The sequence below is a fragment of the Takifugu rubripes genome, chromosome 4 (assembly GCF_901000725.2).
Source record: "Takifugu rubripes chromosome 4, fTakRub1.2, whole genome shotgun sequence".
NCBI lineage: Eukaryota > Metazoa > Chordata > Actinopteri > Tetraodontiformes > Tetraodontidae > Takifugu > Takifugu rubripes.
Genome location: NC_042288.1, coordinates 3,869,222 through 3,890,240, shown reverse-complemented (window position 1 = coordinate 3,890,240; position 21,019 = coordinate 3,869,222). Strand labels below are relative to the sequence as shown.

General features: G+C 44.0%; 1 protein-coding gene across 12 annotated transcripts in view; it reads left to right on the top strand.

Moving 5' to 3' along the window:
- LOC101073436 (arginyl-tRNA--protein transferase 1) overlaps window positions 1–21,019 on the top strand; it is a 56,926-nt gene that overhangs the window by 12,918 nt on the left and 22,989 nt on the right. For 10 of the 12 annotated variants that reach the window (XR_003888318.1, XR_003888317.1, XR_003888319.1 and 7 more), the window contains 2 exons: window positions 14,049–14,081; window positions 17,209–17,390. Coding sequence is in view for 9 of the 12 variants with exons in the window: in XM_011602883.2 (XP_011601185.1) it covers window positions 14,049–14,081; window positions 17,209–17,390 (215 nt within the window). In the remaining 3 variants the exon portion in view is untranslated. The remainder of the gene's footprint in view (window positions 1–14,048; window positions 14,082–17,208; window positions 17,391–21,019) is intronic. The other 2 variants (XM_011602884.2, XM_029835593.1) reach the window with 1 other exon arrangement.

The following is a 21,019-nucleotide window of genomic DNA, read 5'->3' as shown; positions in this document are numbered from 1 at the left end:
GATTGTAAAATATATTTTTTATTATTTCACTAGTATGTATGTATGTATGTATTTTTCAAAAACTCATTTTAGTTTAGGCCATTTTTAGAAGAGCAAAGCAATTATTCAGACAAAAAGAAAAAACATTCAGTTTAGGAAAACTCCAAAGACCAGCTCCTCATCCTCCACCAACACAGGTCATCTTTGAGGCACCACATGCTCTTAAACTCATCGACGATGTTCCCTCTAATTTTTCATATGTCTGGGCATACAGACAACCTCCCTGAGCACACTGAGGACCACTGTGAGCAACATCAGAAGTGCTCGCTGTGGCCACACACCAGTATCACACCTGGGATCATAGAAAGTTTCATGGCTCATTAAAAGAATCAAATTACAACTGCAATTTCCATTAGTTTACTTTTAATATAACTCATTTGGCCCACTTAAAATGAAAAAGACAAAACTCAGTGATTGAAGATTGTTCGTGAGATTTGTAGTATGTTATGTGAGAGTCCTGCTTTGGCTTAGGTCGGTGAGGTCCAGTTTTGGCCTGGGTGAGGGTCTTGATCTGGAAGACATGAGACATACACACCTTTTAGATATAACATTTTGTTCACATTAAAACATTCACATTTTCCACAATGATGTGTGCTGTAGCTTATGATAGTGTCTTATTAGCATTTCTACTACCCATAAATGATCTAGTCATAATAGAATTTAATGATTAATATCCATAAATAAAACATCTTAGTAAATGTCACTAGAATATGCACAAATCTGACTTAAATTTTACCTTATTTTTCACGTCTGTCCTTCTCACTTCTCCAATGGTTGTACACTTTGTCCAGGTTGATGACTCCGTCTGCTTCTTGCTTTGACTTTATGCGCATCAGCTGGTCCAAATGTGTCACTTCAAGACGATTTCTGGATGCTGTTTTGATATGATTTATCAAACTAAATCCTCTTTCACAATCTGCACTGGAAACCTGGAATGTAGCACAAATATCCACAAGCTGTGAGATCTCCTTTAGCTCCTCACATTTAGGTACTGCAGCTACCATATCTGAGAATGTGCTGATTGTCCCCTGTTTAGGTTTTTGCTTCATTATGTACTTGAAGTCAGCATATTGACTGTTAATAGCCTCCATAAACTGTGGGTGCTGGAGAATGCCCTCATACCTCTTTGCCAATGTCTGCTGATCCATAGTCAAAACTGATGTCTGAGCTCAATGCTTCAATGTCAAATGCAGACCACTCCTTTAATTCATCCTCTGGAAAACAAGCATCCATGTGGTCACAGAGCTTACTAATAAAAAAAAGTAATCTCAGAATCAGAATCAGAGTACTTTATTGATCCCTTTAGGGGGTGTCCATTAGGGAAATTAGCATCTCCCCAAAGAAACATACAGCACTGTTTAAAATATTAAAAATAATAAAAATAAAAATAGAATAAAATTAGAAATAAAATAGAATAAATAAAAAATAGAATATCAATATAAAATATAAAACTATAGAAATGTAAATAAATGAACTGAATGAATGAATGAACGGAATGAATGGATGTCCCAGTATTATGTTATTGCAGTGTTCTCATCAGTATTTCTGCCGTCAGCTGATGAGGTCCCCATTGCCCCTTTGACACGGTCACTCCACTGCACGTCCTTCTCCTTCAAGTATTGGGAACGTAACTTCTCAATCTTTGCTCTAGCAAAGCAGTGTCCTTCCATCACAGTCAGATTGCGTCTTTGTAAAGTGAGGCAGAGTTGTGCTAGCTCACCTAAAATATCTCCCAGAACAGTGACAGTAACCTTGAACTTTGGATCACTCAGCTTTTTGTAGCAGTACTTTGCCATTGGATCTCTGTTATCAGTGATTTCTCTTTTGCAGTATTCTTCAAGCACAGTGTAGTTATTCAGAACAGCATTCACAGCTTGGTGTCGCGACAGCCATCGCACTTCATTCAGAGGCCTAAATGACAGTGTCTCTTCATCAAGAATCTTTGCTAGGGCCTCCAATTTGCCCTTCCTCACAGTGGACCGAGAGAAAGTGGAATATACCGTTCTAAGAAGAGTTTCCACATCTCGCATCAAAGGCACATCTTTCCAGGCATCATCAATGCCCAAGTCCTCTCTATGGGCCACACAATGTTGTTCAGTTAGGTGTGGTATTTGGCGCTTCAACAAAGCTGCAACTCCGTTGTGTTTTCCTAGCATTACTGAGGCACCATCAGAGGTCAGCATTACCATTCTCTGCATGTCCAGTATGTCCAATATCCTGAGCAGTGCATGCTGTCAGCTGGATGATGCCACCAAACACAGTTTTATCGCTGACATCATTTTCCTCCCTGAATTTGATATATATGACTAGCATTTTATGTACTGTTATGTCTGTGCCCCTCCTGGGCTACCACCTTATCGTGGTGGAGGGGTTTGCTTGTCCCAATGATCCTAGGAGCTCCGTTGTCTGGGGCTACATGCCCCTGGTAGGGCCACCCATGGCAAACAGGTCCGAGGTGAGGGATCAGACAAAGCATAGCCCAGGACCCCTTCATGATGAAGAACAACATTGGTGCCAAGTTTCCCTTGCTCGGGCTCGGGTCACCGAGGCCTCCTCCTGGAGCCAGGTCTGGGGGAGGGGCACGTTGGCGAGCGCCTGGTGGCCGGACCTCTGCCCATGTAGTCCGGCAGACTAGATATAGTTGGCCTCACCTCGACGCACGGCAAGGGCTCTGGAACCAGTCTTCTCGAGAGGGGTTGGACTCTCTACCGATGGGCAGGGGTGGCAATTCTCGTTGCTCCCCAGCTCAGTGCTTGTATATTGGAGTTTACCCCGGTGAATGAGAGGGTAGCCTCCCTTCGCCTTTGGGTGGGGGGACAGATCCTGACTGTTGTTTGTGCCTATGGCCCAAACAGCAGTTCAGCGTATCCACCCTTTTTGGAGTCCTTAGAGGGAGTGCTGGAGAGTGCTCATTCTGGGGGCTCCCTCGTCCTCCTGGGTGACTTCAATGCTCACGTTGGCAATGACAGTGTGACCTGGATAGGTGTGATTGGGAAGAATGGCCCCCCGATCTGAACCCGAGTGGTGTTTTGTTATTGGACTTCTGTGCTTGTCTCAGATTGTCCATAACAAACACCTTGTTCAGGCATAAAGGCGTCCACATGTGCACTTGGCACCAGGACACCTTAGGCCGCAGATCGATGATTGACTTTGTGGTTGTGTCATCGGATTTGCGGCCGCATGTTCTGGACACTCGGGTGAAGAGAGGGGCGGAGCTGTCAACTGATCACCACCTGGTGGTGTGTTGGCTCCGATGGTGGGGAAGGATGCCGGACAAACCGGGCAGGCCCAAACGTGTTGTGAGGGTCTGCTGGGAACGCCTGGCAGAGTCTCCTGTCAGAAGGAGCTTCAACTCACACCTCCGGGAGAGCTTTGACCGTGTCCCGGGGGAGGCGGGCGACATTGAGTCCGAGTGGACCATGTTCCGTGCCTCCATTGTTGAGGCGGCTGGCCGGTGCTGTGGCCGCAAGGTGGTTGGTGCCTGTCATGGCGGCAATGCCCGAACCCGCTGGTGGACACCAGCGGTGAGGGATGCCGTCAAGCTGAAGAAGGAGTCGTATCGGGCCTTACTTGCCTGTGGGACTCCTGAGGCAGCAGATAGGTACCGGCAGGCCAAGCGGAGTGCAACTACGGCTGTTGCCGTGGCAAAGAGTGAGGCGTGAGTATTGCGTCACTTCCTGTCTCCTCTATCGTTCGTTGGTTGCATTGTGCACGGGGTGCCGTATTCACTTAATATTGAACACTTGGTGTGTTGTATTCACTTAATATTGAACACTTGGTGTGTTGTATTCACTTTACTTAAAATTTTGAACACTTGGGACATTGTAGTCACCTGATATCAACAGTGAGAAACAACCCATATTAAACAAATACAGGGCTTCGCTGATCACTAGCGTTAGCATGGCCTCACCGTCTGTTTCACCCGGTGTCTTTGTCTGTTCAGCGTGCGAAATGTTTAGTTACTCCTCTGCCTCCCTTAGTGAAGGGAATAGGTGCAGAAAGTGTAGTTTATTTATGGCTATGGAGGCGAGACTTAGCGAGCTTGAGACGCGGTTCCGCAGTTTGGAGTTAGCTGGAGTTGCGTCAAGTAGCCAGGAGAAGCTAGCTGCTGCGGAGCCGCCTAGCGTAGCTACAGCTAGCGGTCCCCTGGCAGCAGCCGAGCAGCCGGCTAGCCAGGGTGGCTGGGTGACGGTTCGTAGGAAGCGTAGCCCAAAACAAAGGCCCACGGTGCACCACCAACCGCTTCCCGTGGCTAACCGCTTTTCCCCACTCGGCGACACACCCGCTGAGAAACCGACCCTGGTAATTGGCGACTCTGTTTTGCGCCACGTGAAGCCGACTCCAGCGACCATAGTTAGGTGCATTCCGGGGGCCAGAGCGGGCAACATAGAAGCAAATTTATGGCTACTGGCGAGACGTAATCGTAAATTTGGTAAAGTTATTATTCACGTTGGAGCCAACGACACCCGGCTTCGTCAGTCGAAGGTCACTAAAATTAACTTGGAGTCGGTGTGTAACTACGCAAAAACGATGTCGGACTCCGTAGCATTCTCTGGTCCCCTCCCCAATCTGGCCAGCGATGAGATGTTTAGCCGCATGTCATCGCTTCGTAGCTGGCTGTCACGGTGGTGCCCCGAAAACCAGGTGGCCTTTATAGACAATTGGAGCACCTTTTGGGGAAAACCTGGTCTGATTAGGAGAGACGGTGTCCATCCCACACGAGATGGTGCTTCTCTCATTTCTAGTAATCTGGCTAATTTTATTAGACCCAAAGTGACCTGACAATCCAGGGTCCAGACCAGGATGCAGAGTTGTAGTCTTACACACCTCTCTGCTGCTTCCTTAGAACCCTCATCCACCAACAATAACATATTTAACACTATAGAAGTAGTCTCTGTTCCACGGTTAAAAGTTCACCAAGCACAGAGCAGGGGAGCGGTCAATCACTGTAATCTTATTAAAATTAATACTAAAGCACAAGTTGGAGAAACTAATATCACAATTAAGTGTGGACTGTTAAATATTAGATCTCTTTTGTGTAAATCCCTATTAGTGCACGACCTGATAGCGGATCATCACATTGATTTATTTTGTCTTACTGAGACCTGGCTTCAGGAGGAGGAGTATGTGAGCTTAAATGAATCTACTCCTCCTACCCATCTTAATTATCATATTCCACGTGTTACTGGTCGAGGAGGGGGAGTGGCAGCAATCTATCACTCCAAGTTATTAATTAATCCCAGACCAAAACATAGCTTCAGTTCATTTGAAAGCCTGACTCTTGGCATCACTCATCTGAACTGGAGGACAGAAAAGCCACTTCTGTTTGTAGTTGTATATCGGCCCCCTGCTGGGCCACATTCAGAGTTCCTGTCTGAGTTCTCTGATTTCTTATCTGACTTGGTCCTTAGAACGGAAAAAGTCATTATCATTGGAGACTTTAATATCCATATGTACGTTATAAATGACAGCTTTAGAAATGGCTTCATTTCATTACTTGAGTCAGTTGGTTTCCTCCAGCAGATAAACCAACCAACTCATAGCTTTAACCACACCCTAGATCTAGTTCTGACTTATGGTGTTAAGTGTTAAGGTAGAACATGTGTCAGTGTTCCCTCAGAACCCAGCCCTGTCAGACCATTCTTTGATCACTTTTACATTTATGATTAAGGATTCTTCTATGCTCAGAACAAAGTCTTACTATAGCAGATGTCTTTCAGATAATGCTGTAGCTAAGTTTAAGGTGGTGTGCCCCCTGGTATAATTCACATATCAGGACCCTCAAGCAGAAAGTGCGAAGACTGGAAAGGAAGTGGCATTCTTGTAAAATAGACAGCTACCATGTAGCCTGGAAAGACTGTCTATTAGTTTACAAAAAGGCCCTTCGCAAGGCTAGAACAGCTTATTTTTCTTCTTTGATTGAGGAAAATAAGAGCAACCCCAGGTTTCTTTTCAGCACTGTGGCCAAATTAACTAAGAGTCACAGTGTTTAGATCCACGTATCCCTTCTTCCCTGAGTGGTGAAGACTTCATGAGCTTCTTCACTGATAAAGTTCTAGCTATCAGAGAGAAAGCTAACCAGGCCATCCCAACAACTGGACCATCACCAGATGTGCCGACTGTGGGAACATACAGTTTCTCCAACGAGCCCTTAAACTCTTTCTGCCCTATATATTTTTCTGAGGCATCTTCGCTAATTCAGAAATCCAAGACCACCACGTGTCTTTTAGATCCCATCCCAACACACCTGTTGAAGGATGTTTTACCATTGATAGGCAGTTCTATCCTGGACCAGATCAATGGTTTTTTAGTGTCAGGTTATGTACCCTGGTCCTACAAGGTGGCAGTGATTAAGCCGTTGCTTAAAAAACCATCACTGGATCCTGATGTCTTAGCAAATTATAGGCCAATATCCAACCTTCCTTTTACCTCTAAAGTTCTAGAGAAGGTGGTGGTGACTCAGTTACTGGAGCACCTGCAGAGGAACAGCCTGTTTGAGATGTTTCAGTCAGGCTTTAGAGCTCACCACAGCACAGAAACAGCACTTCTTAAAGTCACTAATGATCTTCTCATAGCTTCCGATCATGGACTGGTCTCTATGCTGGTTCTGCTGGACCTCAGTGCTGCTTTTGATACAGTTGATCACAGCATCCTGTTACATAGACTGGAACATGTGATTGGGATTAAAGGGACAGCACTAGACTGGTTTAGATCATACTTATCCGATAGATACCAGTTTGCCCATGTCCATGGTGTTCCCTCCTCATACAGTAGGGTTAGCCATGGAGTTCCTCAAGGTTCTGTACTCGGACCAATCCTCTTCACATTGTACATGCTTCCCTTAGGGAACATTATTCGGCAGCATGGGATAAATTTTCATTGTTATGCTGATGACACTCAGCTCTATTTATCCATGAAACCCGAGGAGACAGAGAAGTTAGTGAAGCTCCAGACCTGTCTTAAAGACATAAAGTCCTGGATGTCTTCAAATTTCCTCCTCCTTAACCCATGAAAAACTGAGGTCATGGTGTTTGGTCCTGAACCTCTCAGGGATAGATTAGATCACATGATCACTCTAGATGGTATCTCATTAACATCTAGTCTCTCTGTGAGGAATCTAGGAGTAACTTTTGATCAAAATCTCTCCTTCAACTCACACATTAAAAAAGTCTCCAGAAGTGCCTTTTTTCACTTGAGGAACATCACAAAGATCAGGAAACTGCTGACGCGGCATGATGCTGAAAAGTTAGTCCATGCATTTGTTACTTCCAGGCTGGACTACTGTAACTCTTTATTATCAGGGTGTCCAAACAACTCTTTAAGAAGCCTCCAGTTGATCCAAAATGCTGCAGCCAGAGTTCTGACAGGTATTGACAAAAGAGATCACATTACTCCTGTACTGGCGTCGCTTCATTGGCTGCCCGTTAAATTTAGAATAATTTTTAAAACCCTTCTTTTGACCTACAAGGTCCTCAGAGGCCTAGCTCCATCCTGCCAGGAGGAGCTAGTGATACCTTATCAGCCCAATAGACCACTCCGCTCTCAGAATGCTGGTCTACTTGTGGTTCCCAGAGTTTCTCGGAGTAGAATGGGGGGCCGAGCATTTAGCTACCAGGCCCCCCTGCTATGGAACCAGCTCCCTGTCCAGGTACGGGAGGCTGACTCCATTGCTACTTTTAAGATCAGACTCAAAACCTACCTCTTTGAAAAAGCTTATTGTTACTAATTCAGTCGTTCCAGTTACTATCATAGACAGACAAATTATCATACTTAGGGGGTCGTCTAATCGTTAGGTCACATCTTAGTTATGCTGTTATAGGCCAAGGCTGCCGGGGTCCGGAAACATGATCACCTGACAGGCCTCTGTCACTCCACTGGGTCATGGTTTCCTCTCCTCTCCTCTCCTTTCCTCTCCTCATCAAGCAGACTAGTTATGCTGATTCTTGTGTAGTTTTTCTGCTTCTCCCCCCCCCCCCCCCCCCCCCCCTATTTATTTACAGGTATCGCCGCCCTCGGAGCTGCATAATGACCTCCGGCCCCGCTGAAGTGATTGTACATCATATTTTTTGTGTGTGTTTCTGTGCTCTGTGCCTCTCCTCTCTTCTCCTTCTCCTTCTCCTTCTCCTTCTCCTTCTCCTTCTCCTTCTCCTTCTCCTCTCCCTCTCCCTCTCCCTCTCCTCTCCTTTCCTCTCCTCTCCTCTTTCCCCTCCTCCTCCTTCTCCTTCTCCTCTCCTCTACCTCCCCTTCACTCTACTTCTCCTCTCCTCTACCCCTCTCCTCTCCTCTCCTACCTATTCTATCCTCTACCTGTCCTCCCCCTTCTCCTCTCTCTTTACCCAGCTGGCCATCAGCAGGAGGGTCCCCCTACATGAGCCTGGTCCTGCTCAAGGTTTCTTCCTGTTAAAGGGGAGTTTTTCCTTGCCACTGTTGCTTGTCTGGGGTCAGGCCCTGGGATTCTGGAAAGCGCCTTGAAACAATTTTGATTGTATAAGACGCTATATAAATAAAGATTGATTGATTGATTGAAAGACCCCGGCATGGGAAGAGGTCGGTGAGGCCATGGAGAACGACTTTCGGACGGCCTCGAAAAGGTTCTGGACCACCATCAGGCGTCTGAGGAAGAAGAAGCAGTGCACTGTCAACACTGTGTATAGTGGTGATGGTGTGCTGCTGACCTCAACTCTGGATGTTGTGGATCGGTAGAAGGAATACTTCGAGGACCTCCTCAATCCCACCAACACACCTTCCAGTGAGTAAGTAGAGCCTGGGGACCTGGGGATAGGCTCTCATATCTCCGGGGCTGAAGTTGCCAAGGTAGTCAAAAAAACTCCTCGGTTGCAAGGCCCCGGGGTTGGATGAGATCCGTCCAGAGTTCTCTAAGGTTCTGGATGTTGTAGGGCTGTCGTGGTTGACTCGACTCTGCAACATTGCGTGGACATCAGGGGCAGTGTCGCTGGATTGGCAGACCGGGGTGGTAGTCCCTCTTTTTAAGAAGGGGCACCGGAGGGTGTGTTCCAACTATAGGAGATCACACTCCTCAGCCTCCCTGGTAAGGTCTATTCAGGAGTACTGGAGAGGAGGGTCCGCCAGATAGTCGAACCTCGGATTCAGGAGGAGCAATGTGGTTTTCATCCTGGGCGTGGAACAGTGGACCAGCTCTACACCCTCAGCAGGGTCCTCGAGGGTGCATTCAAATCAAATCAAATCAATCTTTATTTATATAGCGTCTTATACAATCAAAATTGTTTCAAGGCGCTTTCCAGAATCCCAGGGCCTAACCCCAGACAAGCAACAGTGGCAAGGAAAAACTCCCCTTTAACAGGAAGAAACCTTGAGCAGGACCAGGCTCATGTAGGGGGACCCTCCTGCTGATGGCCGGCTGGGTAAAGAGAGAGGAGAGGAGAAGGAGAAGGAGGGGGAAGAGGAGAGGAGGGGAGAGAGAGAAGGAGAGGAGAGGCACAGAGCACAGAAACACACACAAAGCGGGGCCGGAGGTCATCATGCAGCTCCGAAAGGTGGCGATACCTGTAAATAAACAGAGAGGGGAGGGGGGGGAGAAGCAGAAAAACTACACAGGAATCATCATAACTAGTCTGCTTAATGAGGAGGAGGAAAGGAAACCATGACCCAGTGGGGTGACAGAGGCCTGTCAGGTGATCATGTTTCTGGACCCCGGCAGCCTTGGCCTATAACAGCATAGCTAGAATGTGACCTAATGATTAGACGACCCCCTAAGTATGATAATTTTTCTATCTATGATAGTAACTGGAACTACAAAATTAACAACAATAAGCTTTTTCAAAGAGGTAGGTTTTAAGTCTGATCTTAAAAGTAGCGATGGAGTCAGCCTCCCGTACCTGGACAGGGAGCTGGTTCCATAGCAGGGGGGCCTGGTAGCTAAATGCTCGGCCCCCCATTCTACTCCTAGAAACTCTGGGAACCACAAGTAGACCAGCATTCTGAGAGCGGAGCGGTCTATTGGGCTGGTAAGGTATCACTAGCTCCTCCAGGTAGGATGGAGCTAGGCCTCTGAGGACCTTGTAGGTCAGAAGAAAGGTTTTAAAAATTATTCTAAATTTAACGGGCAGCCAATGAAGCGACGCCATTACAGGAGTTATGTGATCTCTTTTGTCAATACCTGTCAGAACTCTGGCTGCAGCATTTTGGATCAGCTGGAGGCTTCTTAAAGAGTTGTTTGGGCACCCTGATAATAAAGAATTACAATAGTCCAGCCTGGAAGTAACAAAAGCATGAATTAACTTTTCAGCATCAGGCTGCGTCAGTAGCTTCCTGATCTTTGAGATGTTCCTCAGGTGAAAAAAGGCACTTCTGGAGACTTTTTTAATGTGTGAGTTGAAGGAGAGATTTTGATCAAAAGTTACTCCTAGATTCCTCACAGAGAGACTAGATGTTAATGAGATACCATCTAGAGTGATCATGTGATCTAATCTATCCCTGAGAGGTTCAGGACCAAACACCATGACCTCAGTTTTTCCTGAGTTAAGGAGGAGGAAATTTGAAGACATCCAGGACTTTATGTCTTTAAGACAGGTCTGGAGCTTCACTAACTTCTCTGTCTCCTCGGGTTTCATGGATAAATAAAGCTGAGTGTCATCAGCATAACAATGAAAATTTATCCCATGCTGCCGAATAATGTTCCCTAAGGGAAGCATGTACAAGGTGGAGAGGATTGGTCCAAGTACAGAACCTTGAGGAACCCCAGGGCTAACCCTACTGTATGAAGAGGGAACGCCATGGACATGAGCAAACTGGTATCTATCAGATAAATATGATCTAAACCAGTTTAGTGCTGTCCCTTTAATCCCAATCACATGTTCCAGTCTATGTAACATGATACTGTGATCAACTGTATCAAAAGCAGCACTGAGATCCAGCAGAACCAGCATAGACACCAGTCCATGATCTGAAGCTATGAGAAGATCATTAGTAACTTTAAGAAGTGCTGTTTCTGTGCTGTGATGAGCTCTAAAGCCTGACTGAAACATCTCAAACAGGCTGTTCCTCTGCAGGCGCTCCAGTAACTGAGTCACCACCACCTTCTCAAGAACTTTAGAGATAAAATGAAGGTTGGATATCGGCCTATAATTTGCTAATACGTCAGGATCCAGTAATGGTTTTTTTAAGTCACGGCTTAATCACTGCCACCTTGTAGGACCGGGTTACATAACCTGACACTAAAGAACCATTGATCTGGTCCAGGATAGAACTGCCTATCACTGGTAAAACATCCTTCAACAGGTGTGTTGGGATGGGATCTAAAAGACACGTGGTGGTCTTGGATTTCTGAATTAGCGAAGATGCCTCAGAAAAATATATAGGGCAGAAAGAGTTTAAGGGCTCGTTGGAGAAACTGTATGTTCCCACAGTCAGCACATCTGGTGATGATCCAGTTTTTGGGATGGCCTGGTTAGCTTTTTCTCTGATAGCTAGAACTTTATCAGTGAAGAAGCTCATGAAGTCTTCACCACTAAGGGAAGACGGGATACGTGGATCTAAAACACTGTGGCTCTTAGTTAATTTGGCCACAGTGCTGAAAAGAAACCTGGGGTTGCTCTTATTATCCTCAATTAAAGAAGAAAAATAAGCTGTTCTAGCCTTACGGAGGGCCTTTTTATAAACTAATAGACAGTCTTTCCAGGCTACATGATAGCTGTCTATTTTACAGAAATGCCATTTCCTTTCCAGCTTTGCACTTTCTGCTTGAGGGTCCTAATATGTGAATTATACCAGGGGGCACACCTCTGATTTACTATTTTCTTTTTCAGGGGGGCAACAGAATCAAGCGTGATTCTCAGTGAGGTTGCTGCACCTTCAGCAATAGAGTCAACCTCAGCAGGGCTAAGATTATAATGATTTGTCCAGCAAAGTGCTTTGTCCGCTCTGTGTGTCCATCAGGGTGCTGTGCATGTCCCGTGAGCTGTGTGAATCCTGTGAGATATGTGTGTGAGGTGAGCAGAGCTCAGCCACTCTTGTGGCCATCTGCTCCACCAGCTCTCTGGTGAGGTGCTGACTCCTGAGGTCCAGGTCCCCCTGCAACCCTGCTGGCTCCTTCACCTCCACGGCTATGCCTGCCATTGTGCTCTGTGTGTGCCTCTCTGACTCTGTATTTGTGTTGTGCTTGTGCTTGAGTGTGATACTACCTGTGACACTCTGTGCGCTTTGCGCGGACTCGCTGCCCTCGTTGTGCACGCGCTGCCCGGACGGGTGGCCGACGATCCTCCGCGTTATTTGGACATTACCGGATCACATGACCCTCCTCCCCACAACCAAAACACTTCAGAGAATCAGTGGTGACATAAACGGTGAAATCTAAACTCATCCACTTTGAAGCTAAGAGCCAAATTGAGCCAGGCCACACTCCTCCCCAGACACACTGACCGGTGGGAAGAGTTTGATGGCGTGTCTGCAGGTGAGTTTCTCCAACCCGGAGGCACTGTGACCGCCAGACAATTCAAAAAATCTGCGAACAAACGACCACCAATTACAGAAAAGTGCTCCCCAATGATATTAAGCACCACCCAGGGTGACAATAAAGGTTAGAAATTAGAAAAGGTTTGAAAAAATGCTCCTAACAATCACTCACTCCTGCAGCAGAGAGAGATGAGTGAGTCATACAGATGAGTGTTTAGTATAGTAAAGGGAGAGTCAGAGAGGAAGTGATGAACTCCATGTGTTGTGGATGAGTGCTCCAGAAGTCACTCTGTTTACAGACATACTGTATCTGCTGTTGAATTTCAGGCTGAGAAAAAGAAAATGTACCGCCTTCACATATTCCCTTTTCATCTTCATGTCTGACTGATTATACTGGTGCATCAGATTGTCTCATCTCGTGCTGAGTGTGTCTACCAGTGAGTTTGTCTGTTCATGTGTTTGTGTCAGCCTGACAGGATCTAGTAATCTGCTGTTTATCAGGCTCAAGACTGGGGTCAGACCATGCCAGGCTCCAGGAGAGCAGCCTCCACAGTACTTGGTTATTGCATTTTAATATGACGCATGCAAGCATGCAGTAGTGTTCATTACCAGGCATTTGAGGGTAGAAGGTTCACAAACTCATTTGCCTGATGAGGTATGATAGATTGTAGATTATTGGTAATGCACCCAGCAATAGGTTTTACAACACATCTGTAAATGATATAATTTAATAACTAAGGTCGATATTCCCTAAACATTGCACATTGTGCGTCTTTGCTATCTACTGGCAGAGCAGTAGTCACTGCAGAATTAGAAATGGAAAATTACGGTTTAATGGCATGTTTGTGCAGGTGAATCTGGTTTATTGTTTTGTGACTCTCATAATTACAGACTACACATTGGATCACTATCAGCAGTGAAAGTTAGGTGGGAAAAAAATAAAATAAAGCTATTCTCTTTGAGGTTTCTGGACTATCTAGGCCTAACTTCTACGCAGTAGTGGAACAAACTAAAGTTCGATGTCCTTGCAAATGAGTAACATAGCTGGATTTTTGCATTTCCTTTCCAAACTCAGAGCTTGTAACCGTGGATCAGTAAACCAAAAGCTCTTATTGTGAAGTGGGTTTGAGTAGTGGAAGCGAATATGGAGGCTTGCGCTACATTGTCCTTCAGCCCTGCAGGTCAGCTCATCTGTCACCTTTGGTGCTAAAAACAAGGAGCAGTAGGGAAAATAGGAGGAAGATATTAGACATGATTCCCTCAGTAACTGATGTCTGATGTCTTCATTTTAAACTGTGTTTAGAGATGTGCCAGCACTGCTGACTATTTAAGCTTTCACTATGTTCTCCTTTAAATTAAACTCTACTTGATAAGTGATTTCATTTGTGTAAATAGGGCTTCTTTATCAGAAGTTATTGGATATTTGATACCTGAATTTGGAGAAAATGGGGAGGGATAAACTAGAGGTAACAGAAATAGAGACATGCATGGTTTTCATTTATGGCTTTTCAAAATAGTTGGTGACCCAGAGCATTAACAGTTTCTCTCTGCTTCCTTTTCTCTTCCTCCCTCCACAGTTCCGGAGATTTCTCTGTGATTCACCGTTAGAGGTATGTATTTCCGTTGGCATGTTGACAGTTAATTACAAGTGGTTATTCACCCAGACGGGTTACCTGTAAGGACTTGCCCCCGAATAAAGAAAAGGATTTTCTCATGGAATTATGGCACAGAAAATGAGCGGTTCTTAAATGTACTGCACATCAATAGTATATCTTTTGCAACACACTCATTTAAATAAACATAATCTGTTTTGTCCAGCATACACTATTTACATTTTCTGTCTCACACTCCATCTCTCCTCTAAAATCCTTTACACTGGATCGACCAGGGTTTTTCACTAAAGGTTGTTTTGTACTATGCCCATGTACAACAGTACAATAGTTATGTGAAATAAATGGCTGTAATCTGTGTGCCTATGGTGACTGCTATTGTACTATAACAGCCCTCTTGCTATGATGACAGCTCTGTGACATCAAACACTAGGATCTCACAAATGCTTTACAGAAAGTACAACCGGAGCATACTTTTAATAAGATAAATGTCTCCTACATTTTTGCAATGGTAACATTTCAGTCAGAATAGAGTGCCTCTCCCAAACAATGTGGTTGTTAGATTTTTGAATAATTGCATTTCATGCAACATGCCACTCCCTATGCATTTGTACACTTTATACTGTTAAATAATTGAAATTGTAGATGGTTTTGAAGGATATTGATTTTATCTGTAACTTTGAGTAATGTAACTGTTTTAGCAAGCTCTTGGCATGCCTTATTACACCAGAGATTAAACTACAACCACTTGAAGAGGGTTGAAGGCCAGGAGCAGACAAACTGACTGGCAGATTTAATCTGTTACTCTGTCCCATTTTACCAAAATTGTTTATATACAGAGAATGGAAACAGAGTACATCATATTATAGCAGTGAAGTAAATCTTATTCTTATCTTATTCTTTTTTGCTAGTCTCTCTATTGCCTGCCTTTCTCTAAATGGTTTGCATTTTAGAGTTGTTGTGCATGACTGTAATGCAGTAGCCCTACACGATGGTCTCCATCTGTCTCTACTCTGCACTATTAAAAGAACACACTTGGATAGTCACTCACCAGAAGGATTTTTATTTTGTGATCTGTAATCGGCATCCTTGCAAATCCTCTTTTATACAACTGAATTAAACAAGCAATGGCGCAAATGATAAATAGCACCTAGGCTGGCAGATTTAATCTGTTACTCTGTCCCATTTTACCAAAATTGTTTATATACAGAGAATGGAAACAGAGTATATCATATTATAGCAGTGAAGTAAATCTTATTGTTATCAGCTGTAACCCCCCCCCCCCCCCCCCCCCCCCCCCCCCCCCCCCCCCAAAAAAAAATCAACCAGCCGTGCCAGTACCTGAAAACAAGTCAGCCTGAAAGAAATTACGTTTTTGCTTATTGACATTTCTATGCTACCTGTTACTTGTTAGCAATTGTATATAGATATACAAGTTTCTGTTGTTGTTCATTGCATGAATCAGAACTTAATTGTCCATAGTAGGTTGAAGCATCCCACAGCTGCAGAATCGTAATTTAGGTTAAGCAGAAAAACACATAAAAATGTGAACCAGTCCTGCTGCTCTTTTTCATTTTCATTGAGAAATAAGCAGCAGTCAGGCAATTTATTTAGTGGAACAAAAGCACCATTTTATAATTTGACTATATCCCTGAAAATCGAAATCTGTTTTGTTGCCATTACTCTTATTTGTTTATTTCACATGAAAACCACAAATTAGATTTCTATCTTCATTTTTTTTCCACTTTTGGTGGCATGATAGTTTCAGTGCTTTCTGCTATTGGGATTGGATTCAACCATTTCAACCTTTCTTGAGCATGCTAGTCCCATAGTCCTATGTTTGGACCATATGAAAGTGATTTGGGACTGGGGAGAAAACTCTGGGGTGGTTTGAAACATTTTAAAGAAAGTTTAGATTGTTGCCACAGTGGCACGGACACAACCATTAAACTGTCATCTGAGGTCAGGCACAGGTCAGACAGGAAACAGCGTGAATAAACACACATTTTCAGAGGGCTATATGTTCTTTAATATATGGGCTATATGTTCATTTTTACATACCAAAGGTTTGGTAAGAAGCCCCTCCTCTAACATGCTCTAATCCAATCTTGACTTTGCTTTTAAATGGCCTCTGACAAAGCTTTCAGTATTTCTTGGTCTACTAGTGCCAAGAAATAACAAACATTTCCACTAACTGTGCACTCACACACAGATTACACACAGATTGTTCCAGATTTGGACACCACCAGCTTTCCCTATACCAACTTTTGTCTTTCTCCATTTTTGCCTTCCTTTAGAAAAGGTCACATTAAGGTCATCATCTCTATATCAAATTTCTTCTGATGTTGAGCCACAGTTAGACAGGTTTTCCCCACCTTCTTTCACTCACACACAACACCGAAATGCACTCTGGTAGACATTGTGTAAGACTGGAGTGTTTGAGTGTGTTGAATGGATACAATTTTCATTTATTTAATATGCATTCATTTCATTTAGTGCCAGAGCTGTTCAAGAAAACCTTATATAGTGAGGAATGTGGCACACACACCCCTTTGGGGTTAAAGGCCTCAAGCATAATGCATGTCAAATATTTAAGTGTTTTATGAACCGTTGGAGCCAAGCATGTAGCCCTATACCTACATTCTTTCATATCACATGAAGAGAGCAGACATAAACATATAGGGGAAATGTTGGCAACACTCCACCATCTCCTGGTGAAATGAATTTTTCCTCATGAAGGGTCTTTTATTAAATAGTCCTCTCCTGGAGTGTTTCTGTGGGCCTGACTCCATCCCCCTCCCCCTCCCCCACCCCCCAACAAATATGAGCTCTTGCACTCCTCGCACTCCACATTTGGGAGCCATTACTAGACTGAACATGAGGCTACTGTACGCCCCCACACTTAATGTGTGAGGCCTGGCAGGGGAAAAGTCTGCCTTAATACACCACAATAAATGTGTGTACGTGAGACAGGAAGTTAGTCTGTTAACCAAGTCAAAGTTTTCTGTAAAGTACTATGTTGTCCTTTTATGATTTATGTCCTTAATACAAACTGCACCACCTGAATGACTTGTACTTTTCTGAGCAACACCTTTAACTGTTCTATTTTTATTTTCTCTGTCTTAAGGCTGAATATTCAGTGGATGGACCTACCATGGGCTATGGTTCCTTCCACCAGCAATATTGGCTGGATGGGCAAATTGTTGCAGTGGGTGTGATCGATATCCTGCCGACCTGTGTATCTTCTGTCTACCTGTTCTACCACCCAGATTTTGCCTCATTGTCACTGGGCTCCTACTCTGCTCTCAGGTCAGCCATCTTAACCATTTTCTGGTATAGAAAAACATCTCATGATGAGGATGGATCTCATTTTTAGGGTTTGTACAGTCTTGAAACCCTGGAAGAAGCTTTTTAAAGATTATGCAAAAATGTAATGTGACCAAGTATATATGAAATATACAAATGTAAGATTCAACCAGTAATTGTAGCCCTGCTGACTGCTGACCTGTCTTTATCATGAATCTTTCATGATGATGATTGTTCATTGCATTCGCTTCACTGCACAGTTTGTATGCATATGGACGTGTTGTATGGATAACCTTTGGCATGTATGTTGTGATCACTAATTCAGATCCTACTTACAGAATAGGCATTTTCCTGCAACTTTCAAAAAAAATGTGGTCAGGTTCACCAGGTCGGGTTACTGAAATAAATAAATATAAGTGATGTGGCAGAATGATGAACCACTGTGGAGTCCACCTGCGTGTGAGACGTACCCCTGCGTACCCTGCTGGAAATTACTGTTGGCCACCAGGGGGATTTTTAATGTGTGTTCCATGATCAAGTCAGATGTTAAAATATTCACAATGACGACCTCATTTAGTTCAAGAAAACAGTCTTAATAGAGATATTTGTGACTTACCATATTGTGACAGTTGTCGAGAGGCATTTCTTAGTTCTAATAGGACATTCTTCTATATTGAATTTGGGGTTCCGCCCTTTGTTCTTTTATTCTTCTACACTTTTCATTTGTCCTCCCCTTAACCTCTCTCCCTGAGTCTTGGTATGTATGCTTGGTATTGTGAATGGTGGGCACAGGTGTTACTATACAGGTGCAGTAAAACTATAAGTGAATAATTAAAGTGAAATAATTGGGTGGAAGAGCTCTGCCACACACAGAACACACAGTCTCATATATCATATTATAACTGTATAACAGAGTGCTCATTCGGTGTAGGACGCCTTGAAGAACAGAGCCATGTGGGACTAAAACCCTCGTCCATGATTACAGATGCAAGAGCCCAGGCTTTGATAAATGCTTTACATTCACTGGTCTGCTTAACTTGGTCTGCTTGGTCCAGAATGTACAGATTCCACATGCATACAGCCATTGTCAAGCAACAACCATTTTAGGACATTACAGATATGAAGGATATGATTACATTTTAGATATGAAGGATAATATCATCTGAAATGTCACAGAGAGATTTGGAATTGTGTAGATTCTTGTGATTCTTTCCCCTTAGATTACATTATTGCTATACATGTATGGTGGACACGAGCAACATTATTTGAGTCCATGTGCAACATAGTGTGCTCATGTTATATAGGAATGGAAACAGGGAAGGGGGATGTTTAAATTGTTTTGCTGCAGTGCAGCTCCTTCTTCCATGAACCCTGAGGGCAGGAAGAGGAGAACTAAAAAGGCATAATGGGATGCCTTTGGCACTGAATGTAAGATACACAGCTGCCATCCTGCCTGCATCACTTTCTTTTGGAGATGTTCTTATTATGTGTTTTGTTCTAACTATTACACCATGTCTCTCAGGAAAGTTTTAATTTGCTACCATAATGTGCCACTGTCCACTTCCCACAAGCAATTCATTGAAACTAAACACAGCTGTCTGCTGGATTTGTTTGACTTTAACCAGCTCACTCTGTTTCTGATGCCTACTTTTATAATACCATTGAAAATTAGGAATTTCAGTCAGGATATAGAAAGTGATTATTTACTACATAATGTATTTAGTGGGGTTTCATAATATTCAAATTTACTAACACTTCAAAATTAATAGCTATATGGAATGTGATTATCTGGATACAAGTAAAAATAAACAAGGATATTATTTGATACCAAACATGTGTAATTTTCTAAAAGAAATGTTCTGCATCTCCCTAGCAACCTGAAACACAACAGCAAAATATGAAGAGTTCATTAATAACTTTGATCTGATACACCGATTGAAGATTATACGTAGAATTTTATGAACAAGCCTAAAACAAACGATGCAATGTTCAGTGTTGGAGCAACTGTCATTGATAATGGTTTGCTAATGAGACATTTGCACATGTGCGCGGGGCTGACAACACCTTGTTTAATGCACCATTATGAAGCCTTTGTGTCTGGTTGTATGTTCGTGCATGTCGCATCAGTATGAGAGGAGCTGTGCAGGAGCAGAGGGCTTGATAATTGGCTTGTGCTGGAGTGTCAGATGGCTGAAGAGGGGATAATGGTTGACTCAAGCTGCAGCCATGAGGTGGAGGTGGGGTGTGAAGGCCTTAAGTGAAGGGGGGAGCGCAGAGCTTTTTTGTGAATCGGCCCTTTGCCTCTTTTGACCTCCCCCCCTCCCATTTCAGTCCTGCCGGGGTCCTTTTGTGGAGAGGGGATGGGAACCCAGGAACCTGGCAGTAAGCGGCTGACCTTCTTGCACCTCTTTCTAGCAGCCTCTCTTCTCTTGCCTTTTCTCTTTCTTGGCCCTCCTCTTTTATATTCTTCTCCTGCTCTGGCTCTCTCCCAGTATCTTCCCCTCCCAGGCTTTGCTCCCTGCTTTGTCCCATGTCTTATTTTTCATGGCATTTATTTTATTTAAAGGCCTCCTTTTCTCTCTCTTGAGTATGGCCAGAAAGGACACCCTCCCCCTTCATTTAAGCAAATGAAACATAGAGGGTGGAAGGAAGAGGGGAAAAAAGGCAGAGAAAAAAGAGGGGGAATTTTGTTATGGAATAGAGAAGGAAATGGTAGATAAAGAGAAAAATGGCTTTTAGAAAAAGGATACAATCAAAGAAGAACCTTCTGCAGGGAAAATAAAACAATATGGACTTTTACTCTATTTGAAGATGCATGCTAAATTTTCCAAGTTCTAAATCACCCAGTCTCTCCTTCTCCGTTTTCTTTAGTGATTAAGGGATCAATGCAGATGGAGAAGGGCACAGTTTTGTGTAATGAAATGAGAACAAGAAATGCTGCCTTTTTGAGTATGGCTGTTTACTTCCTCAGCTATGGCATTGTGTCATTCATAGCTGCCCAATTTAGGTAATGTCTTCATTTATATGCTGGTATGCTAACCTATGAGGAAAAGAATCTCATCTTTTAGTTGGAGTACACAATTATCCGGATTTTTTAATACTCATATATTCCACATTATTCTGGCTCAAAACCACTTTTACTCTGGTGAGTCATTTGTTTAGCTCACTTTTAATCCATGTATAAATTTGTATCTTAACCAAAAATTTGGAAATTTCTTGGAACCATCTGCCAAAAACAATAAATTGTGATGCATATAATTGATGGCCTGGTGGTGATGGCCTGGTGGCCGGACCTCTGCCCATGGAGTCAGGCCGGGCACAGCCCGAAGAGGCAACATGGGACCCACTTCCCGTGGGCTCACCACCTGCAGGAGGGGCCAAGGGGGTCGGGTGCATTGTGTTTTGAGGAGCGGCCGAAGGCAGGGACCTTGGCGGTCTGATCCCCGGCTGCATAAACTGGCTCTAGGGACATGGAATGTCACCTCTCTGGTGGGAAAGGAGCCTGAGTTGGTGCGCGAGGTTGAGAAGTTGCGACTAGATATAGTTGGCCTCACCTCAACACACAGCAATGGCTCTGGAACCAGTCTTCTCGAGAGGGGTTGGACTCTCTACCACTCTGGAGTTGCCAATGG